The sequence below is a fragment of the Lissotriton helveticus genome, chromosome 9 (genome assembly GCF_964261635.1).
Source record: "Lissotriton helveticus chromosome 9, aLisHel1.1, whole genome shotgun sequence".
In the NCBI taxonomy this organism is placed as follows: Eukaryota; Metazoa; Chordata; class Amphibia; order Caudata; family Salamandridae; genus Lissotriton; species Lissotriton helveticus.
The window spans coordinates 1,279,144,503-1,279,170,223 of NC_136070.1; the positions used below are offsets into that span (position 1 = coordinate 1,279,144,503).

General features: G+C 43.4%; 1 protein-coding gene across 1 annotated transcript in view; it reads right to left on the reverse strand.

Annotated features, from left to right (window-relative positions):
- The window catches only part of LOC144780824 (ankyrin repeat and SOCS box protein 5-like), a 75,093-nt gene that overhangs the window by 26,080 nt on the left and 23,292 nt on the right, over nucleotides 1-25,721 (reverse strand). The window contains exons 2-3 of the mRNA XM_078659327.1: nucleotides 13,258-13,482; nucleotides 8,492-8,685 (exon numbers count right to left, since the gene is read on the reverse strand). Of these exons, the coding sequence (XP_078515453.1) occupies nucleotides 8,492-8,685; nucleotides 13,258-13,426 (363 nt within the window). The 5' untranslated portion in view covers nucleotides 13,427-13,482. The remainder of the gene's footprint in view (nucleotides 1-8,491; nucleotides 8,686-13,257; nucleotides 13,483-25,721) is intronic.

Genomic DNA, 25,721 nt, shown 5'->3' on the forward strand with positions numbered 1-25,721 from the left:
GACGCACAGCCTGGCCACAGATCATGAAGCACATGTGACCGCAACCAAAGGTGGAGCCGCAGAGCAACGAGACGCGGGACGAGGCACAACTCTCAAACTCGGCAGATGAAGGAATGAAGGGCTGCCTTGAAGCCCTCGACTTGCTGACCCGCTCGTGCCTGAAGTCCCCGTCCCCTTTTGAGTCCGACTGATGGGCCTGCCTGCTCGTTGTCCTTTGCTCCCTTGGTCCCTTGGTGTGTTCAAAGATCTGGCCCCACTCCGCCCTCTCTTCCCTCGATTATTCAACAAACTCACCCTTTTTCGCATAAACTTTTGACTATAGAATGAGGTTTTGCCACGGAAAAAGAAAGACACGCAGGTGCCCAGCTTGAGGCACCCCTAAGAAAATAAGTTAGGAAACAGGACTGTGATCTAACAGCAGAGGACTGATCACACACTGCAACGTGTAAGGATGAATCTGAGCTGGACTTATAGCTCCACCGCCGGTGCTCAAAAGCGCCAACGAAAAGAAAACGGACTACCAGAGTCTACCAGTAGTGGCTCGTCGTTGAAAAGACATTTTCACTAAGACCCCCCCTTCCTGAACTTTCTACCCACCCCTTGACTAGTTGCTTACATCGAACTGAATTCCTCCCTCAACTATTTTTATTGCCTTTCAAAAATATTTAATCGGTCACTCAAGTCCAAAAGTCTCATATAGCACTTTTTACTGTATGTTGATGTCATTGAAAAGAAAGTCAGAACCTGAGTCTATAATATGTCGGAACGTTTTTCCTGATTGCCCTCGACTAAAAGTGTTATGTCGATCTCTAGACTTGTACGAATAATCCAACAAATGTAAATTCATACGTACCACATTTCGCCAATCATGGCGACTACATATGGTTATATGCAATCTGCTAGCATTGACAAATGCTATTTCATTGGCAACACTTGGCTATACGTACACCCCATCAGTTGGGGTAAACACAAATGTACTAGCGTATGTTAAAAAGCGGCGACTGTTGAAATTGGCAATGTATATACACATAAGCGGCGTTCATTTGTGTTCACTGTACCTCTTGTCGTAAGCAGAATGGACATTGCAAAACACTGACTGTGTTATCCCGCCAGCATAGACCCATGCACACATATATACAACAGCCATTTTAGGTACCATGGTCTCTCTGTTTGCGATCGATCATCCAGGCCCTTCCCTGACCCTGCAAGCATCCCCCATGCACCCCGACCGCCCCCACTCTCACATGCACAAGTCATGAACCCTTCCCCTTCCGCATGACCCTGGCTCTGAGAATCAGACCCCGCGCCTGACCAACACCTCCTTTCCTTCCATGAATACCCCCTTCTGATAAACCCTTTTCTCTACGCTCGATTTTCCACACTGATCCTTCCTTTCATGAATATCTCTCCTTTGATGACCTCTTCCTCTGAACCTAATTGTCTACATGGACCGCTGGTCATCCCTTAGCCTGAGGATACAGTTTATTGCCCACTACTGTATGCACTTGCCTCTCTTGAAAGGGGCTACTATTGATCATGACCTCCCCACCCCCTGAGATTCGATCAGGCCCACACATTCCAAAGGAATCAGCAGTACACTCAGCTGCGTGACAGCCCCCTCCTATTGTATGGAGGATAAGGGCCCCTACTGTAGCCACGTGTTGGAATATCTTCATACTTCACAATGTCTTGATTGTGATGAAGGATGTCTGTGTGCCATAAACCTGTGTATAAAAGACGAAGCCTCAGAGAAACTTGTTAGAGCACCTCCCGAAGACACTATGCGAGTGTCCGAAATGACATGCTCTCCTCATGAGTAATAAACTCTGTTCTTGTTTTCCTGCTTCCAGTGCCCGTCTCTTTATTTGGTATTATTTACGATGGGAACTAAGAGGCACCTTGCGCCAGCAGCCTGGGCATCCGGTGCGTTATGGGCTGACTTTTCCTCATGTGTGGCCATTGGAAACATTATGATCCACTTGTCGCCTGGCCTGATGAACTGGGATCACTGCCTAAAATATTGAAGGAAGTAAGAAACCTCAGAATGACCATGGACCTCAAGCTGCCCAAGTGGACAAACTAGCAAGCTCAAGCTTTGACACTATAAAAATGCTGCGACAAATTTTCCCTCATTTGGGATTTCAACACAAGGTCCAAGCTACAATCTCCCTTGTTCTATCCAAACTCCATTACGCCAATAGCCTCTACCACGGAACACCTTTAACGACCATGAAAAAAGTACAACAGATTCAGAACTCGACTACAAGACTACTCTTGAATATCAAACCGCGAGACCACATCTCACCTGCCATGAAAGCCCTTCATTGGTTACCGGTTGCCAGAAGATCCATGTTCAAGCTACTTTGTATTACCCACAAAACAATACATGGAATGGGACCGCTCTTCATCAGGAATAAAATCACCAAACACATTCAACAAAGGAACCTACGCTCTAAAGGAGCATCTCGCCTCAAAATCCCACCTTACTAGAAAAAAACCATGGGTGACACATCCTTCTCTGTTCAAGCAGCCAAACTATGGAACTCTTTACACCCCAACATAAGATCTACCGACAACTGCCTTATATTCAGAAAACTACTCAAGAATTGGCTTTTCCCCACATAAGCACCACACGCAAAAATAAATTTACAGCACATCCCTCTGTATATAAGCATTTAGTTTTACTATAGATATGTATGTATCTTTGTGTATTGCTTTGTATACACATGTAGAATAATTATGTTGTTAAAAAACATCTTTGGTACGTGCTTCCAATGTGAACCTATGTACCTTCCATGTACTTGGATCTGTGTGTCTGTTACTTTTCTCCTGAAAAAGCATATCCAATGCAGTACCCCATTTCTCTTCTTGTGCCTCTATCAATATCTTTAATCTACACATACTTACCTCCTTTATGCATCTATATACTTTCAATGTACTTGTGGATCCATATATTTATCAATTTCTTCTAATTTAGCATTTCCAATGCACTACCCTATCTCTCCCCCTATACATCTATCAATATATCCTCTACATCCACTCTCTCATTTATTCCAAACCCCATATCACTACTGTGACCCCCAAAATAGCCCTTTCTAGACTCTCCCCTACTCCACCCCTCCTTGCATCATCTGACACCTCTTTTACTATACTAATCCCCCAAAACTAGCCTTTCTAAACTCTTCCCTCTGACTCTTCCCCTCCACAACCCATTTTCACCCATCCCAAGCCTCCCACTACTGCAATGACGTCCCAAAAACATCTAAATCCTTCACTCGTCTATCCCGACACTATCCTTTTCAATCAAAATAACAGACTAACTTGTTCACTTCTCAAATTCCATATTCCTCTATACTATTTCTCCACTAATACTTTATGGGTTCCGGAGTATCGTGCTACTCGCCAATAAAGCGTTTCAACACCCCATCAGGGTTACAAGCGCTGTATAAATGCAAACCTTTTTTACGTCTCCCCAACCCTTCTCAATCCAAATAACTGACTAACATATCCACCACTCAATTACTTTCATGTTTCACCATACTAATTCAACACTAATCCTTATGGGTTCCATATTAGCGTGCTATTCGCCAAAAAAGCATTTCAAAACCCCATCAGGGGTAGCAAGCGCTATATAAATACAAACCGCTTTTCCTCTTTTATCCCGCCACCTACCCTTCTCTATACAAATAACTGACTAACATATCCACTACTCAAACTACTTCATATTTCGCTATACTAATTTTCAACACTAATCCTTTAAGGGTTCCGGAGTAGCGTGCTACTCGCCAGAAAAGCGCTTCAACACCCATCAGGGGTAACAGGGGCTATATGAATGCAAACCTTCCTTCCCCTTCTATCCCTCCACTATCCTTCTCACTCTAAATAAGTGAATAATATCCACCACTCAAATTACTTTCATATTTCACCATACTAATTCACCACTAATCCTTTATGGGTTTCCTGAGTAGCGACCTACTCGGCCCAAAAAAAAAAAAAAGCTTTAACACCCCATCTGGGATAATAGGCATTATATAAATACATACCTTTTCGCCTCTTTGATCCTTCTGCTATCCTTCCAAATAACTGACTAACTTATCCACCACTTAAAATTACTTGCATGTTTCACTATACTAATTTAACACTAATCCTCTATGGGTCCCGGAGTAACGTGCTACTCGCCGAAAAAGCGCTTTGACACCTCGTCAGGGGAAGTAAGCACTATATAAATGCAATTACAATACAATCTGATATACTCACTGATTAGTCACAGAGGAGCTGATACACATGCGAGGCCGTCAAGCGGTTTGGGGCCCCCCACCCCCTTTTCTTGAATTGTTTTTGCTTCACAATTAAATGGCATGTGAATGGATGTGCAAGGTGACAAATCACTGTGTAACACAGCAATACAACAGGCATAATCAGTGTCAGTGCAATTATGCAGCAAAGAGAGGGCCAAATTATGCGACAGAGTTGAGGAAATTATGCAGCAAGAAAAGGCAAAATATGTGGCATTATGCGGCACATTTTTTTAATAGTATTACTTCATTACTTTCTACTTTTTACACTTGTTAACCATGTCTGGGTATTAGTTGTACCTCACCAGTACCAGTTTAACACCCAAATATAGCAATAAGCAACAGAAAGGTGCCCACTTCCCTTTGGAAAGCACTTTCCACTGCGAGCCAACATGTGCTGCTGCGTTTTTAGTAACTTTTTAACCGTTTGAGCTAGAATCAATTTTTGTTGTTAAAATCTGCAGATAATGCCGAAGATGGTGGATTATGTGGCAAATGTGACAAATATATAATCATGCGAAAATAGCCGCAGCCGCACAATGGCATAATTCCAGTGGCCCTGGGCATAATTCATATACCGCAGGAGGACGAGAATGCAGTAAACATGGTAAAACCAATGCTGTAATATACAGTCCAAAAATTAGTAGTAGTAAAGTTACAACTCCAAACTTTACTACTACTAAAGGCCTTTTGTGAATACCGAAAGTTGTAAAGTTAGGATTTTGTCTCAGTTTAATAGTAGTAAAGTTAGGAGTCCTGACTTTACAACTACTAAATGCCTTCTGTGGATACTAAAAGTAGTAAGTTTAAGATTTTATCTCAGATTAGTTATGTGAATCGACCCCGTGGTAGCTATCCTGTCTGCTGTATTGCAAGCGCCGCAGGCTGTAATGCAGCTGTAATATGGTGAGTGTGACGTCCACACACTATGCCACCTCCCACCTGACGGCTCTCAAAGGGGTTTTCTGTACCTTCCTACACTCATGCATAACCTGTTATCTTCCAGTTTTTGCTCATCCTTTTCAACCTAACGATTAACATTCACTGAGGTCTTTCTGTGATTTTTTTTTTCAGACCCTTTCAATCCTGACTATTTACAATTACGGTAAGAGTCACCGACGTGATGTCCCTTCGCTTGTGACTGGAGAGCACAGACACAGTTTTAATAGCGCTCTTTCATTCCCATTAATTTCACAGTGTCTTGCAACTGTAATTAGGCAATACCTGGCCTGATGAAGATCCTTTAGTGAATAGTAATGGTTGAAACGTCAACAGTAGTCTGGACTGCCTGATGAAATGACGATCGCTTTCTCCTGACCAATGCTTTTTCGTGGCACTCATTATGCAGCCGGATTTTCCACTGCTTTTTCCTCTTGCTTTCACTGTTTGTCAAGGTTCCTCACGTTGACTGTAGCATCCCTGAGCATTGCACCATCACCGAACATCTCCACTTGGGCATCAGAAGTTTATTGTGATACTGAATCTGTTTCTCATCTCAAAAAGAACAGTCATCACGTTGACCGTCAAGTCCTTTTTCTCTCGTCCATCCAGTCCAAATCATTTTCTTGACTAGAGTTTGTAATTGTACCATTGCGGTGTTATCCAAGAGCACAAACTGGAAACATCGTGATGTGAGGCGCTTCGAACTGAACTTGCTACTTCTCAGCACACTTCTCTTTCAACAAGGAGGCGATGATTTTAGACCAATCAGTGAGGCTGCAGAAGATTGATGCAGCCATTCCACAAACTTTGGATTACTTGGTCCTCTAACAAGAAGGGAAAAATGGCTGTCAACTACGAGAAGAAATAACATATCTTATAACTCTGAAACTAGAGATGGTTAAAATAGAGAGGTTCTGCAGAAGCGATTGCTAAGTAGGACTGAAAAGCAATTAAAGAAGAAAAAACAAATAATTGAGGGACTGTATCCTATCAACAGGAAACATGGCCAAAGAGATATACAAAGCTACGGACAAAGTCAACAACCCGGCAACCGCCCCTCCAGCCCTCCCAAGTACTTATGATGAACAGTCGCCATTTTTCTGACACAAGGTAGTAAACATCAGATCCTCAGATGAAGAGGAAGAGATTCTGTGGTAGGTGAGTTGGTGTTATGCTCTGGTTGGGTTCTGACGTAGATCCCTCTACATAGAACCTTATCTTCACCATTCCAGTAGTGCGTGTGCAAGCTCTGAAGTTGGCGAGAGTTGTGTCGGACTGCAGGAGTGCATGCGTGCTATCTGTCATATTAAAGGATTCAAGCCTTTTCTTTTTGTTGTCTCTTGCCTTGTGTAGTTCCTCACAACAGTTGGCTCCTATGCAAAGGTTGCAGGACCCATTTCCAGCTCTGATGAATTCACACCAGTGTCAATAAAGAGGGCTTTATGGCTCTTTTCTGCCAGGAAGCCGTCATGCCTGTTGCTCATAAGCATGGGTCCTCAAACAGGCTGGTGCTTTCATGGAGAGTCTCGCGGTGGCCTTTAACAGGTTGTGTTGTGCTAGTTCTTTGAAGAATATCTTCAGTCACTCCCTTCAACACACTGAACTGAGACCATAAGGACAATTACAGCCTCCACTCCACTTCTCTCCTGCCTTACACCGTCACACTGCTGGAAAGGACGGTGATGTTCCGACCGCAGGGTCTTGAGGAAGGTAAGGAAGGGGCTCGTAGATCCCTCACAAGATGAATCCAGAACTTTCTGAAGAACAGTATTGTGGTCCTCTGAATCCTGGACGACCTATGGTGGAAGGTGCAGGGCTTTTCTGCTTGGACTCGAATTAGGTTAGATTTTTTTGGCAGCTATCAACATCATCAACCTTCACCTAATACTGGAGCGACTCAGGATCGACTCAGGAGTATTGCGCGAGTGTCGCCTTTATTGAGGTTGTTCCTCACAGAGAGATCTTGGGGAGGAAGCTTTACCTTTTTGCTTTCACAGCTCTAGAACTTAAATGTGGCACTCCTCAGATGTCTGCATCCTCCATACTTACTGTCCTCATGCTGTGACCACTGGAGTTCATTATTATATGTAATCAGACTATACATATCAATGTTCAGCCGCTGTAGAGACGGAACTGTCTAGAAGAACTGCATTATCACACATTGTTTGTTGGCGGTGAATTGGATGAATGTCATCAAACCTTTGAGAGCTGAATCTGTTAAAGACTAGAGCTGTGTTGACATCTTCAGACGCGTCTGAGTGGATGGCTCTCAATTGATCATTGATAGTGGATATTAATTTAAACCAATCTTGGATAAACTGGTGCATAATATTGTCCTACACCTTCTTTTATGCCTGCCTTTGGAAACTCAGACCTCCCCTGTAAGGAGTTCCTGTTTTTCTGTCCGAAATTTGAATAGACATTAAACAATATCCAATAGAGATTTTATTGCAATTTATGTGTGTCTGCTTATGCCTGGCTCTGGTACGGCATTGGTGCTACATCTTATTACAATTTAGATTATTCCCGTCTTTGTGGTGATTACTTCTGGTCTGGGATACCCAAAGAAAGGCAAATGTATCCATTATATCTGCATTCTGTTGGGATCCCATCTCCAATTTAGTCTTGTATACAAAATTAAAGAAACCAAATACTTTATATATCCTTGCCATTTACTAATGAAAAATATGACATTGGTCACTTTAAGTTAGATATCAACTTGCAATTCTGTTGGTACTTGAGTACTGGTGGTAACTACGATTAACGTAGTTCCCTTTGTAAAGTTACTTTAGTAATTGATGCTCTTTGTAATAGAAAAGATACAACATTCCTTGACTTAAATGTTCATATAGGTTATGGTTAACCACAAGAAATATATTGAATTGTAAACAAGAATAAGTACATTTTACTCTAGATTTTGTGGCTCACTTCGAGCTTGGTGGATGCTGGACATCTGTCAAAAAGTGCCAGGGCCTCAAAATTCATTTCTATACTGCTCTGTCGGCACTGAAGCACAACAGCACTTCAAGGGAGCTGGGGTGAAGCCATCTTGGCTGTCATGCTGGACGATACCAACACAGGGTTGTGGGGGAGGACCTGCCTTTCAAGCAGCTTTGTTTTCAGAATGTTTTTAAAAATCACATGATACAAAGTGCTGTTGGCTACACAACAAGGACTGGTTGTAAGGGTCAAAGGTGGCTTGGGGACTCCTTGGCACCTATGCAGTTCCATTCAGATGAGAAGAGGCATCTTACCTGTATCAGGAGTAGGACACAGTCTGGAAAGAGGCCGATTGCCGCATGCAGCGGGGTCCCGCCATGCTTACAACAGCTGTTTACACTGGCGCCGTGTTGTAGTAGCAACTCCATAGCCAGCTTCTGTCCCTTGTAGGCAGCCCAGTAGAGAGGGGTTTTCCCATAGTAGTCCTTCCGGTCCACCAACTCCTTGTCTGTGATATATAAAGAAGCGTCTTTAGTGTCCTGTGCGTGGAAAACAAGACACAAACGTACAGCTTCACCTTCACCAACATCAGCCCTAAATCTAGACTCCAGCTGTACAATACTCTAATGACCCTAGACCTGCATCCATCGCTGCGGCACGCAGAGAGCCCAGGGCTGGACTTGAGTCCACCGTCATCAATAGATCTCAGCCACCTTGAACTTGTCCCTCAGTTCTCCTCTCCCAAAAAAGAGCCTGGCTTTTTCAACTGAGACCAACTACTGTCCTAAGGCTGCACTCCTCTGGAAGTGGAAACATACTGGAGGGAATGGTCAGAAAATAAGTACAGAGTCACACTGCAAACTGATTCTCCTGAGTCCTCCACGGCCTTCCACATGGTGCATAGCAACTTTCTACTATGTCACGTCCAATCTGCTGCACACATGTCCTACCAAAGATTCAAGGCGTTCATTTACTTCTTGGAAGAACGCAGCAAAAACCTCAGACTTGACACGTGTTCTCTCCCAGTCTACACAGTCACATTCAGCACCCCAATCTACTCTCTCTTTCCTATTCTGTTCATTATCTAGAAGAAGCCACCGATGAGCCTTCTCAGGGCCTACTCCATGTGAATCCACAGATACACGGACAACACACAGATCTACCGAGAGGTCCCAGGAAACAGAGACTCCTTCAAAAGTATTTAGAACCACCTCTGTGAAATTGAAAGTTGGATGGACCAAACAGCTTAACACCAACTGAACAGTTCAAACGAACAGCTCAAAACCAACTGGTAACCAATACGCACGTGTATTCCTTGACCCTTCTGCAGCGTGTGACACTTTCAACCCAGACAGGACACTCACCATGCAATAACAAAGAATGGGCTTCATAGGACACTTGCCATGCTACAACAAAGAATGGGCTTCACAGGACACTTGCCATGCTATAACAAAGAATGGGCTTCACAGGACACTTGCCATGCTATAACAAAGAATGAGCTTCACAGGACACTTGCCATGCTATAACAAAGAATGGGCTTCACAGGACACTTGCCATGCTACAACAAAGAATGGGCTTCACAGGACACTTGCCATGCTACAACAACGAATGGGCTTCATAGGACACTTGCCATGCTACAACAAAGAATGGGCTTCATAGGACACTTGCCATGCTACAACAAAGAATGGGCTTCATAGGACACTTGCCATGCTATAACAAAGAATGGGCTTCATAGGACACTTGCCATGCTACAACAAAGAATGGGCTTCACAGGACACTTGCCATGCTATACCAAAGAATGGGCTTCACAGGCCACTTGCCATGCTACAACAAAGAATGGGCTTCACAGGACACTTGCCATGCTACAACAAAGAATGGGCTTCACAGGATACTTGCCATGCTACAACAAAGAATGGGCTTCATAGGACACTTGCCATGCTATAACAAAGAATGGGCTTCACAGGACACTTGCCATGCTATAACAAAGAATGAGCTTCACAGGACACTCATCATGCTACAACAAAGAATGGGCTTCACAGGACACTTGCCATGCTACAACAAAGAATGGGCTTCACAGGACACTTGCCATGCTACATCAAAGAATGGGCTTCAGAGGACACTTGCCATGCTACAACAAAGAATGGGCTTCATAGGACACTTGCCATGCTATAACAAAGAATGGGCTTCATAGGACACTTGCCATGCTATACCAAAGAATGGGCTTCACAGGACACTTGCAATGCTACAACAAAGAATGGGCTTCACAGGACACTTGCCATGCTATACCAAAGAATGGGCTTCACAGGCCACTTGCCATGCTACAACAAAGAATGGGCTTCACAGGACACTTGCCATTCTACAACAAAGAATAGGCTTCACAGGACACTTGCCATGCTATACCAAAGAATGGGCTTCACAGGCAACTTGCCATGCTATAACAAAGAATGGGCTTCATAGGACACTCACCATGCTACAACAAAGAATGGGCTTCACAGGACACTTGCCATGCTATACCAAAGAATGGGCTTCACAGGACACTTGCCATGCTATAACAAAGAATGGGCTTCATAGGACACTTGCTATGCTACAACAAATAATGGGTGTCACTGGCCACTTGCCATGCTATAACAAAGAAAGGGCTTCACAGGACACTTGCCATGCTATAACAAAGAATGGGCTTCATAGGACACTCACCATGCTACAACAAAGAATGGGCTTCACAGGACACTTGCCATGCTATAACAAAGAATGGGCTTCATAGGACACTTGCCATGCTACAACAAAGAATGGGCTTCACAGGACACTTGCCATGCTATAACAAAGAATGGGCTTCATAGGACACTTGCTATGCTACAACAAATAATGGGCTTCATAGGACACTCACCATGCTATAAAAAAGAATGGGCTTCATAGGACACTCACCATGCTACAACAAAGAATGGGCTTCACAGGCCACTTGCCATGCTACAACAAAGAATGGGCTTCACAGGACACTTGCCATGCTATAACAAAGAATGGGCTTCATAGGACACTTGCTATGCTACAACAAATAATGGGCTTCATAGGACACTCACCATGCTATAACAAAGAATGGGCTTCACAGGACACTTGCCATGCTATAACAAAGAATGGGCTTCATAGGACACTCACCATGCTACAACAAAGAATGGGCTTCACAGGACACTTGCCATGCTATAACAAAGAATGGGCTTCATAGGACACTTGCTATGCTACAACAAATAATGGGCTTCATAGGACACTCACCATGCTATAACAAAGAATGGGCTTCACAGGACACTTGCCATGCTATAACAAAGAATGGGCTTCATAGGACACTCACCATGCTACAACAAAGAATGGGCTTCACAGGACACTTGCCATGCTATAACAAAGAATGGGCTTCATAGGACACTTGCTATGCTACAACAAATAATGGGTGTCACAGGCCACTTGTCATACTATAACAAAGAAAGGGCATGTGCAATCAGGCACTAAAATGGATCTCATCCTTCCAGTCTCATCAGGACCAGCTGGTGAAGAATGGAAGTGCTATCTCGAGCATCTTTCTGATGACAAGCAAGGGTCTCCTTAGGCTCTGTATTGGGCATGATACTGTTTAATATACATCACATACTTCTAAATGCTTCACAGGTGGATTCTGGTATCACCATCCATCAATATGAAGACTAATTGTAACTTTACCTAAAGAAATCACCCATCCAAGACATCCTTACTTTCAGATCCTGTATCCTGACATTTCAGCAGTAGATGTCCAGTCATTCTCTGATGTTAAATCCTAAAAAAAAAGACCTCAACCTCCTTCACAGGACAACCACCGCCACCTCAGGAACTTGACCATGCCAGATGATGCTCATAACAACCGCCTTTAAAAGCTACTTTGATGCTGTGCTTCTGGCTGAAATCAAGCTGGACATGTTCTGCCCCTCTATAGATCCCATTGTAAACTCTCTGAACTTCACCATTGACAAGACATTAAATATTATCATCCATACCAGCACAATCTGCACACTTTTTTTCACCCATCGAAGAAAATCAAGGGGGACCTTCCTGCACAAGAACAATCCCCTGAGGCATTTACTTCTTTCTGTTTGTGCTGAAGAATGCAGCAGACATAGAAAGAGGAAGAAACACGGAAAAATAAAGATATTTCTCATCGTTACGCCTCCCCTTAGGATACGTAGCAGTTTTGAATCATTCCCAGGTCTACCAGTAATGGTAAATCTGGGAATAAACCAAAATCCATGAGGGTTGTGTGGGAACACCCACGCGCCACCCACGGAAAGACTCCCTGGGGCAGAGTAACACAACACAGCGTCTTGCACTGTGTTGTGTTATTTTAGATTTATCGAGGCACTCAGGGCCATGCCAGGGGGCATTGCTTGTCTTGATAAATCTAAATTATGAGTTGTGTTGGTCTTGCACCAGTTGCAGGGCACAAGGGTGACGCAACTCGTTGACAAATATGGCCCTCAAGATCTAGGTGGGGGGCTACTAATAGTATCTGAGATCCTCCTCCCGACTGTTGAAATGTCCTGGCCACAGAGGACACGGACTCAGGTTCAGGATTTATTGTATATTCTTTAATGACGTCTTGCTCTCTTAAATTCCTTCCTACAACTGCCCTTCCCTGGGCATGGCTCCTCCTCTTCCCCTGTCCCTCCCGCATCCCGCCTCCTCCGGCGAGGAGGTCCTAGTGCCCAATGTTTAATGCATCTTTACACCACACACCATATAAAACACACATTGCTCAATATTAAAACAGAGTCATAATAGACTGTTCCCCTTTTCCGCTTCCACCTCCTTCTTCCTTTCTGTTTTGAATGTATTCCTCTTTTTCATACGGCATGTTTACTATAACTGTTGTATTTCTTTATTCTATTATAATCTCTACGTTAACTAAAATTCATTGTGTTTATTATAATGCTGTTCTTTTTTCTTCTGGTTTTCAATAAACTCAAACTTTAAAAAAACCAGAGCATTTGCACAGGCAACGTTTCAGTGAGGTTATCTCTTGGAAGGTCACACGCCATGTTGTTGGGAGGGTGGTAGAAGCACTCACCTGATGTGGCCAGAAGGACCCTGAGCTTCTCTACGTTGCCGCGACTGGCTTCGTAGTGGATGTCGGTCCACTTGTAGTTGTAACTCGGGGCGACCTGGTAGTGCCGGACCTGGGCCTTGGTGCACGGCGCTCTGGAGAGAGAGCTGATGTAGAAGCCCATCTGTCTCATGAGGAGGTGGGTCCACCAAGCATCATCTGCTTGGACCAGAAGGAAGGAAGTGAACCCTGTGTGGGGGAAGGGAGGCATCAGTTACACAGAGGAAGAAGGCGCAACATTGTTTGCTTGAACCAGGGGGCAGGAAGAGGAGACTTACACACACACACACACACACACACACAGCTTCCCTACACACACACACAGCTTCCCTACACACACACACACAGCCCCACACACAACACACACACACACACACACACACACACACAAAACACACACACACACACAACACACAAACACACACAACACACATACATAGCCCCACACACACACACACACACACACACAACACACACACACAACACAACACACACACACACACACAACACACACACACAACGCACACACACACAACACACACACACACAACACACACACACATACACATACACACACAAACACACATGCAACTGATTGACTGGCAAGGAGGTTTCCTTAGAGATGCTAGAAAGGACTGACCATGCAGCAGGGAACTGGAAGTGACTGAATGCCTGGGAGGGAGATTTACTTATAGGTGCTGGAAGCAAGTTATGGCCTAGTTTACTTGGAGGTGCTAGAAGCAAGGCATGGCATTGAAGGGAGGTTTACTAAGAAGCGCTGAAACAATTGATGGTTTAGCCGTAAGGTTTACTTAGAGGTACAGAATGTTAATTTAGAGGTGTATAAGCAAGAAGCCACTGACCGCTCAGCAGGGGCCTCAAATCTTCCACAGCAACGCCGAATATCGACCCCATAATATTATTTGACCATAATATTGAAGTCAAAATATCATGGCTACAGAAATATTCTGGAAGGTAATATTAAGTGAATATATTTTGTTCAAAATGACATCAAAGTTCAAAATTACGATTACTAAAATATTGAGGTAGTTAATGTTAGATTTTTGCACTCTATTTAGTTTGCTTTTTAAAATTGAATTTAGATTGCAAATAGGGCTCCCGGTTTTATGGTATTTATATTTCTGTCATTTCCGTCTGTATTTATCCATATTTATTTTTTGACAATTTTACCTGTATTTATCCATATTTATTTTAAATTTTGTGAAAAAATGAAGCTGAAATGTGTATATTTCTGCATTTATTTAACTAGTTAATGTGCACTGGTGCCTGCACGCCTGACAGGTTTCAGTGATATATACACACTCAAATGGTAAAATATATACTTGTAAGAAAATATATACATTTTAGTATTAAGGTTGTGGAAATCTACTAAAATCCCTATATTTTTTTAATCCCCTTGCCTGTCAATCCACGCAGCTATTGGCCTGACAGTCTTGATTGACAGCATTTATAAATACTCAATAATGTGCACATCAGCCTTAGCACCTGTTCATTCATCCTACACAGATAATAGCACTTTACTGGGGTATCTCTGTGTCCTTTTTGCTCTTATACACCCATTCCTAATTCTGGGGATTGTTTACACTGTTATTCATGGATCCGACACCCTGTATGGACTAGGGTTAAAATAATTAGGCACTTAACTCAGCTTTTAAGTAGTATTTCTTTAGTCCATTAATCTTATCTTGAATATGATGTTAGAGATCAGTTTAGAATAATGAAACACATTGGATCATATTCCTAATTTTGGAAGAATTTATTACAAAATTAAAATTTTGGGACCATATAAATGGACTTTGGGTTCTTTATTAATTATTTTGAATTTTGCGTAATGAGTAAACAGGTTTTTTGACCAACTGATAGTTTTATTTAGATGAGTCGATAAGAGTCATATATGAGTAACTTTCTTGAAGCAATCTATCGAAGCTAGACTTTAACTAACAACAGGGATCTGTGATTGGTTGTGCCACCTGTTTTTCTTTTTAAGAGGAATGGATAGGCTCAGACCACAAGGTGAATGTAAAAACGATTGTATATTATTGTTGGAAAGTTGAATATGAAAAGTATTTTCCTGAAGCCTACAAGAAATTTCATGAGTCATATTTTTATTGTTTGAGTCTACTGAAAATCTGCTGTGAAAATTATGAATTTGATGGGAGAAGCTTATATAATGCCAGTTTTTTTGGCTACAGAGGCTGTTTGACCCAGTGGACACTATGGCCCAGTAAAAGCCAAATAGCCAAAACGCATCGGCCATTCTTTTCAATTTGCCGTATATGTTGAGTACAACTGATCTGAGGCAAAGCCCTGCACCCAATACCTTACAGGCATGCAACCCTATGCTGTTAACGTCCTATGGCCAGGCCTTGTGCCCAACACCCTATGAGAGCCCTGCCTCACTGCGCGTGGCCTTCATACACGTGCAGTGTGGGGCTGCAGCCTGACCCTGCACCCAACCCCCCTACAGGCGTGCTCCCTCGCTCAGCGCACATGGACTTCTGGCGGTTGGTCTCACAGGTCCTGGCCTCACTCAGGCAGACTTACTGCTTTGTCAAAGCGTCAGAACACCAAAATATTAAACTATTGACTTCATCCAGTGGTGAGCATATCAATATCCATAAAGAAAATCTATTATCTTTGTCCAACAATAACCAGTATTTTTAATGACATGCATATTTAAGCATTTCACACAATGCAATGCTTAATAACAGTGATTATTATAAAAATGTTTCATAAAGTTTTAATTAAAAAAACAAAATCAACATTTCTATGGATCTTTCTTTTAGCATAGCTTTTATGATTGCATTTTGTGGCCTGAAAAATTGAGACTTTACAAAAATAAAAAATAAGCATGTCTCTGAATCTTTCTTTTAGCATATTTTCAGCCAACATTCAGTTATAAAAACAACCACAAGTGGGTCCTGCACTCCAACTGAAGAGCAAAGAAATCCAGCTAGGAGTACTTAAAAAATACTGTAAGTTCCCCTAGGATCATGGATTTAATGGAAGATTCTAACAATATTGGGCCTTGGGGGATGGCGTCCATGGTGATGGAACAAGGCTCAGGGTGGTGGGGCCGCACGCCCCTTCCCTTATTGTAATTATCACCCCTGCGCGATGGGGCCCCAAGGGCCTGTCAAAGGCTTGGGGAGAGGGGTTGGTCATCGTTCTGTACTAAAATTAATTAATGGCCCCGGGTGATTGGGTACTTGGTGCCTGTGTAAGGCTCAGGGGGAAGGTTGGGTGACCCCTCCCCATTATATAAGTACAGGCCCATGTGATGGTGTCCCCAGGCCCACTCGGGGGAGTCTATATAAACATGTGGGAAGCCATGGGTCAGTGGCATCAATAAACAAAAACTCAGTTTTTGCCCAGGGGAGGGGTCCTTCTGGCAACCACCCCCCAAAAAGACCGACCAAGCCCCCCAAATGTTTGTACATTTTTTGCAGGACAAGGGAGCGAGTCTACGAGACTGCCATCACATCTTTTTTGTCAGCCAATCAGATCTTATCTTAAGATCTGTTGGCTCTGCAGATTCTCTGCAGCACAATAATATCTATAAATGTTGAGACTTGATTTCTCAAAAACTACTGAAGACATTTACAGCAAATCACAAAAAGCATGTCTCTGAACTGAAACTAGATTTCTGACAAATGTGGTGTAGCTCTGTTCAGCCATTTTACCTGTAGCTGTGTCTAATGTGCCTATGGATAATTGCATGGAGAATATGTGATTTGGGACCCCTTGGCCTTTCTCTTGGCCCCTGCTTGACGGATAACCCTGAATCTTTCCAGACAAAATGAGGTAGGTGATTTTTGTTTGCCGTGAGTTTGGTGAAGATTCGTCAAATGGTGCCAAAGTTATTAGCAACCGAAAAATTGCTTTTCCTATGGAAACATAGTCCTAACTATAATGTAGAGTGCAGCATACATGCAAAGTGAAAGTAATGAGGAGAAATAAAGTTATTTCTCCTCATTACACCAGTCTCATGTAAGGCACTGTTTTGGTGCGAAACCAGGTTTACACACTTTAGGATATTACATCAAAATCCGTGGGCGGAAGCACCGGAATGTCTATGCTCCACCTATGAAATGCCTGCAGAGTTACGCGTTGCATTACTTTTCTTTTTACTAAACCACACAAAGCCACACAAACTGGGCTTTGCATAGCTTAGTAAATCTCAACACTCATTTTGCCACTGGCTGCATCAAAAAAGTGCCGCAACCCTGATGCAAAATATTAGTAAATCTGCCTTTTGCTCTATCACTTCCAGCCAGTAATTAACATTTCAATCAGAGTTAAGCGCTATTAGAACATTGGAATGTTGGGAGCTCCATTGTAAACAATGGAGTGCTCTGGGCTTATAATGGCTGGTATAAGCCCGGAGCTCCAACACTCCAATGTTTCTTTGTTCGCAGCTCTGGCTGTGAACAAAGGCTTCAGGGAGCCTGAAGGGATTCCAGTCCCCTCGCGCTCCCATAAGGCTTTGTTCTTTTTTGTTAGAACATTCTACCCTCTAGTGGCAAAATGTTCTAATAGCCTTATAGCCCTTCGTAGCTGAGCTATACCGGCTATTAAAGTCCCTCTCCCTTGTTAAAGGCCCTCGCCTAACGCCGGAGAGGGCCTTTAATAGCCGGTATAGACCTCTACGGCGGGCTATAAGGGTATAATAAGGTTTGAACTTGCTTCTGGGACAAGGAAAGGGCTTGGCTAGAAGTGTTGTTGTGCCCTTGACAGGTTTGCTTTTGGGTTGGGCCTAAGGACTTCATTGACTTCATTGAGGCCCATCCTATCACAAGCAGATGTAACCAGCATCCACACCTGAACCCTTCTTTTTTCCCCAAAGCTAGACCGGCTTCCATCACAGAGGACCTCTTGTTGGCATGACAATGTCAGATCCTGCTGCAGTGTCGAGACCTGCCTGACAGGTCTGCTGGGGTTTATCATACGACATTTGGGGTGCACTTCAGAGTGGCTCCCCCTGTCATACGCAAAATGTAGGTGACATTTGAGCAGGGCCCTTTTTTGTCTTGCCAGCCAGGCAGACCCAAACCACAGCGGGTCTTTTTGACATTACAGTGTCAAAGCCTGTTTCCCAGGTCTGCTGGGTGTACACATTACATTTGGGGCACACTTTAAAAGTGGGGAACAGAATGGCAAAACAATTTGTATGTATCCACTGTCTGATTGCTCAAAACTCAACGTGTTCTACCAGATGTTTGTCTATGAGTTTGTTGGGGGGGTACAGAAACTTCATAAAACTGGATTTTAGTGTTTGAAGTGAGCGTGAAGTGACCAAAGTGCACTCCCCACACACAAAGTCCTCAGAGCCCAAGTTCAGTGTGGCTGGAGACTTCGGTCATTTCGAAAATGGCCAAAGTGGGTAGGGTTAGCCCCCGAAACCTTTACCCCATCGGTTAGGGTATCCCCAGGGGTCATTCCCACCCACTAGTGTCTGCCGGAATAAAGGTAAACCAACTAGGCACCCACTTCAGAACACTGCTGGACCTGCGGGAGATCAGAAGAGGACTGAACCTGACCTCTGTTTAGGCTGCACGGAAAACAGAAAGCTACAAGAGGGCTTTTATTGAAACTGCCCAGCTGACCAGTGGCAACTGAACCGGGACTGAACTCTCCTCTTGGCTTCTGCTTGTTACCAGTGGCGGCTCCTCCATTAGGGTGGAGGAGAGCCGCTCCACTGCTTTCTCGCAGTGCGAGAAGCAGAAAATAAAATGGTATTTTAAATCCCATTTTATTTTCTGCTTCTCGTGCTGTGAGAAATCAGAAGGCAGGGGCATTCCTGGTTGGGGGCGGGCAGGTGGATATGCCTGGTTGGTCGAGTCGGGGAGGAGTGGCTTGCACCACTTTGAGTACCCTTAAAGTTTGGTTGGCCCTGGGGCTGACCAAAGCAGTCATGTGCACTCTACATTTTCTCTATGTAGGCTGCATGCAGCCTACATAGAGGAAATGGTGTCCCTACTGGTGCTGGCTGGGCGCTGTCCAGGACCCTGCATCAATCACAACGCTGCCATTGCAGCGTTGTGATTGACTTACAGGAGGGGAAGGAGCATGCCTGTTCCTGTTCAGAAGCAGAAGCGGAGCGGGACCCAACCCAGGAGCAGAGGCAGCATGGACCTGGTCAGGTACATTTTATTTTACCCCCCCTCACGCTAACCCCTGCACTATAACCCCTGCACGATAACCCCAGTGCGACACCCCCCTCCCGTGAGATTGCAAGCTGCGACTGCTTGTTACCCTGTGAATCTTGGTAGACATTAGGAGGGTACTCATAGGGTGGATTGGGACTTAAAGGACTAAAGTCAGAAGGTAAAATATTTGACCAGAAAACACATGGTTGGTTCATCTGACCAGCACTCCATCGCAGTCAAAAGATTTTTTATTTGGGTGTCATTTTGTTTATGAAATTGTACTCAATTTTTCTAATTTGATTTTGGATTTTTATTGTTTTATATTTCGACTTCATTACTGTTTTAGTACTGCATAAATACTGTACACATTGCCTCTAAATTAAGCCTTTCTGCTCTGTGCCGAAGCTACCAGGAGGCTGAGCTCAAGTTAATTTATTGACATTAAGGGTTCACCCTGACAAGGATTGTGATTCTTACTTGAGGTGGGTGTTTATCACCCTCAATCAATTACCCACTTTATTACAAGTACTAATTCAAATAATTGAGGACACTGAAATGTCAGCAACACTTTTCTGCAATATTATAGGGCAGAATTCATTTGCACACAACATTATGTCTTTTAGAAATTCTAGGAGAATCAGGAATGCCACTACATGTCACACACAACCCAAGAGCGTGCTACAAATTTTGTTGATGTGGTATACACCCAAAATGTCATTATATCTATACTGTTCCATCTTTTTGTTAATGTCAAAACACTCTCACATTGTATTTTTACTTTCCTTATAATAATTAAAAAGGCCATTACTTTTTACACACACAAAGATTGTATTTAACATAAACAGTGAAAATAATTTAGGGTCATTTTGAATAGCTTTACATGTTTTGAACTGATAATTCCCTGGCGAGTTTGTCCTTTTCTTTAGAATGCACCGCACACATTCTTCACTGCATATAAAGAGCAATCTTAAGCGGCCCGATCTATTGCATGCAGCAATAGAAGGGATAAAGCACCCCCTGCCAAACTTTAAAAGGACATTGCAAGTCACTGAAGAGTTCCATAACCACGTAGAGGAATGAGGCCGAAGACTGAGTACCTCTATAAGGTTGTGAAACTCTGAGGTGACTTGGAATATCCCTATCATGTACGCCAGGGGGTACTTTATCACATATAATACATGGTCACACCATCACCTTTCACACAAACCGCCTAAAACCTTGGTTCCTAGCTCTTTCAAAGGAGAGAAAAAGCATGCTTGCAAACATAAAGAATAAAAATAGAACCTCTTGGCAAAATTAATCAGGACTAAAATCGCCAAATCCATTCAACAAAGGAACATTGGCTCCAGATTGACACTTCGCCTCAAAACCTCACCATTCACGATCTCCCCCGATTCCTCTCAACTTAAGCAACAGGTACAACAGCTACTTGAAAGGCAGGATAAAATGGAGGCACAACTAAACGATTACGAAGGCAGAGCACATCGGAACAATGTGCGTATCCTGGGGGTGCCGGAGCGAGCGGAGGGCCCAGTAACAGACCTCTTCATTGAGGAGTTAGCCACAAAACATTTGCAGCTGAAGGGCCTCTCAAACTATTTTTCAATGAGCAGGCTCACTGTGTTCCTGGAGAGCGGCCTAAACCGGGGACTCCTCCTCGACCAATAGTGGCCAAAGTCTTCAACTTTCAAGACAGGGATGCCAGACTACAGACAGCGCCTCGAGCTCTACCAGTCAAACTAGAAAATAGTGTGGTCAAATTTTTCTCAGATTTCACAATAAAATTTAAGAAATACAGGCACAGCTTCCTGGAGGTCAAAAGAGCACTCAGAGACAGAGAAATCAAATATGCTATGATTTTCCCTGCCAAATTGCGCATCAAGGCCAACAGCAAAAACTGGTTCTTACTCTCGCCAGAGGAGGCATGTGACTGGTTGGAGGGAAAAGAAAGACACTCTGGGACAAGAGGGAACAGGACCGAACCCTCCGGCGAGGCGAGCTGCGAACCAAGTGGTGGAATTGCAGTCCCGAGTTCTGGAAGCTAAACAGACACTGAGGTTTGCCCGCCATTGGTGGAGCAATGCACAGATAAGTCAAGCTAAGCCGAAAAATGGGGGCACCATGATTTACCGTACTGGATAAGACACTCTATATGACCCTGACAAACACTTTGGCTTAATTTTTGCAACAAGTGGGGGTAATTATAATTTATCACATGAATGATGAATCTAGTTGATCTGGGCTGTGGTCCACGCCACATCATATTTACAGTTTTGAATCATTCAGGGATGGAGGGGGAGGGAGATACTGCATCACGGACACCTTTCCAAGTCTGGAGAGGGAAACAGGCACTCTGCTCTGTTGGGGAACTGGGTAGTTTGAAATCCACTGGCTGGGCGGCAGGGAGTGATAGTCAGTTGAGAGAGGGGGGTTGTTTTTGTTTTTATATGCCCAGATCAGTGCACAGCATCTGCAGGAATCATTAAACACTCCCACTAAAACTTACAGAATACACATATTCACACTGTTAACAAGGGGTTAGATCAAGAATACATCACTTAATTGTCCATGGGGCCACCGGTGGGCCCGTCCGTAAAGATTTGACATCCATAATATGTTCCTGTGCTCACAAATATTGCACTCGGCTGCTTAATGGCTGCAAATCCCATCGAATTTCATTGACCGTCCTAACTTGTACTGTCAATGGGCTGGGAGATAAATTAAAAGGGGGGATAGTACTACAATACCGTAAACAACAGGCCCCTGATATAGTCCTACTACTGGAAACACACTTGCATGGGAATAACTGCAAAGCTCTGACTAGGTGGGGATATTAGCTAATGGTAAACTCCGGATTCACCTCTGGCTCCAGGGGAACAGGCATCCTAATTAAAAGAAATCTAGCACTAATTTCACACCGCATGTGGGGTGACCCCAGAGCAGATTTGCGGTTCTGGAGGCGAACTAGGAGGAAAGGCCAATCAACATCATTTCGGTCTAGGCCCCGCCTGCGCTTGGTAAAGAAGTGCTAACAGACCTGGGAAAGATCATTACAGACCTGCCAATTGGAACATTAATCTAGGGGGAGATTTTAATATGACACTGAATGATCAGATAGACAGACAGCCGGTACAGTTCCAGACAACACCCACTACGTCCTTGTCAGATTTTCTTAATGCTATGGGCATTACGCCACTTCCATCCAGACATGTCTCAATTCACTTATTTTTCGAGCACCCACATTAGCATCTCCCACATAGACTATCTCGTAACCCAGTCAGCAGACATAAGCAATTTTAAGGAGCCGCGCTGTCTCCCGCTGGGCATCTCAGACCACTCCCCAGTCTGGGCCAAATTCACTCACAACAATTGGCGCCACAGAAACACAATACCACTTAACCCATGGCTGCTTAAAATCCCCAATATAAAAGAGAGCCTGCTACAACACTCAGAAAATTATTTGAAAGACAACATCGGCTCTGTGGACTCTGCCCAAATAATATGGGAGGCCTTTAAAAAGGGCTGTGAAGGGCCAGGCATTAGCACTCAAGGTGGAATACTTAAAAATCAGCGAGATAAGATAGAACAGCTTGAGATCGAGCTCCAAAACAGTGAAATAGAGTATGCACGGTCCCCTAATGAGGCCTCTAAGCACACATTAAATGTCAAACAACTTGAATATAGAGCCTTGGTTAAAGAAAAGGCTGGAACCAAATATATGGCTATGCAACATAGATTATACGAGCTCGGGGATGGAGTTGGCAAATTGCTTGCATGGCTTGAGAGGAGGGAGCAGGCTGAGCGTTGGGTCCCCCGGTTATGTATAAACGACGCCCATATTATTGTGGACCCACAGGAGATTACAGAGGCCATTGTAGACCATTTCGACCGGATATACACTAAGCATGGGCCTAAAACCCGTTCCGTTCGCGGAATTTGAGGATTTTCTGCAATTTCGCGGTCCGCGAATCTGGCGAAATCGCAGAAAAATCCGTGAAATCGCGTGCGGGACGGATTTTCAAAAACTGAAGTACATGAAGCACTTACAGGGTTACAGCAGGTGCCCAAGTTGAAGCTAATTTCTTTGTAACCATTTACAAAATGGTTACAAAGAAATTAACTTCAACTTGGGCACCTGCCGTAACCCTGTAAGTGCTTTCTGAGCAGCGCCTCCAGAGTTGTTGCCTACTTGCAACTATTCTCTGACCCTGCTCTGACCCTCTAAGCAGGGTCAGAGAATAGTTACAAGTATGGCACAATGCTCCAGGCTGTCACAAAAATTAAACCACAACAGGAAGCACTTACAGATAAGGAAGCAGGTGCCAGACTTGAAGCTCAAATTCAGTAACACATTAACCAGCCCCCGGTTGAGGCTGGGCAGGTGTGCTTTCTCCACATAATCTACAGATGATCTAGGGTGACCTGAGGACGAGGAATGGCAAACTGCATTTATGTCCCCACGTGAAGCAAATATCCCTCTTCAACTTAGTCTTATCCAACTAAAGATATTACATAGAACCTATCTCACTGGGACAACACTCAGAAAGTTTGGGCACAGAGTGGATTCACGTTGCCTCCGTCAATGTACGGAGGAGGCTACCTTCCATCATATCCTATGGGATTGCCCTTACATAACGCCACTATGGGTGAGAGCTACACGATATTTGCGTACGGCCATATTCAAAGATATACACTGAACACCAAAACTTGGTCTCCTGAACATATGAGATGCAACGGACCTTACTGCAATAGAACAGCAACGGGCCACCCTGGGATGCATACTGGTTAAGCGCAGTATAGAAATATGGCGGAGATTCGTCGAGGTGTCAACCTCGAGAGGGTGGGCTAAGGAAATGGAAAAATGTATGATCGCTGAAAAAGAAGTATCTAAACACAGAGGGTGTCCCAGGAAATGGGATAAAAAGTGGGGCAAATGGAACACCTACCATGGAGAAATATGTACCTCCCCACCACTGAGATGGAGCCAAAAGAGAGGTGAGGGAATGGACTTATATGATTGTTTGAACCTTAACGAAAGCACCCATAGGGAATTGTACTTGAAGTCTGTGTATAATGATATGATTACAGAACCAAATGTGACTTGTATTGTTTCTTTCAAACTAATAAAAAGATGTAAAAAAAAAAAATAACACAGTACAAGAAAAAAACATAGGTGGCACCTCTTTCTCCGTTCAAGCAGCCAAACTATGGAATTCATTACCACCAAACATAAGAGCCACGGACAATTATCTTATGTTTGGAAGACTACTCAAGAGTTGGCTCTTCCCCACATAACCACCGTACCCAAACACTAACGTACAGCATATCCCTGTGTTTGCAAACATGTATAAGTCGAGTATATGAATGAATCAAGATATGTGTATTTCTTTGTACAATTATGTATATTAACTATGGTTTTAAAATATATATTCTTTAGGTCTGCTTAACAAATGTATATGTTACTTATGGTTAAATATATTATTATATGCTTAACATGTTTATAGGTCACTGCATAGTTCTCATATATGTTATGTGGTTAGATGCTTATGAGTCACTGTTTTATTTATCCATCACAATATGTAAATATTATCATAACTATTTTACCTTCAGTGCTTCACTATTGAAATATGAAGGAAAAGATCAAATTATAAAAATTGTTATACAAATACACAAATAAATTAGCTTCAAGTACAGCAACACTTGAGAGTCTGAATTTATACATTACAATGTTGAATCTTGATGTAGTATCTTTCTTATCCGTGGATACCCTTTCTATGTAGTTATGTATCAATATATTAATTACTTTACTCCTACTATAGAAGGGAAAAACACCCTTGACTCTCTTCAATGCACTACTCTGTCGCGCCCTACACCTCTCTCAATATATCCTCTACCTCCACTCTCTGACTCATTCCAAGCCTCATTCTATTACTGTGATATCCAAAATAACCCTTTCTAGACTCTTCCCTCCTTGGCTCACCCCAAATCTCATTTTACTATCATTGTGTCCCAAACAAGCCTTTCTAAATTCTCTGTCATGTATCCCTCCTTTGACTCATCCAAAACCTCATGTCACTACTATGATCTCCCCAGTCCCTTTCTAGAGGCTCTTCTCTCCTACAGCTCTCCTTTACTCATCCCTAACATTGTCTTGCTGCTACGATCTCCCAAATAAGACCTTCTAGACTCTTCGATCTTCTACCCCTCCATTATCCTATGCAATCCAACTAACAAATTTGCATGTCCACAACTCAAATT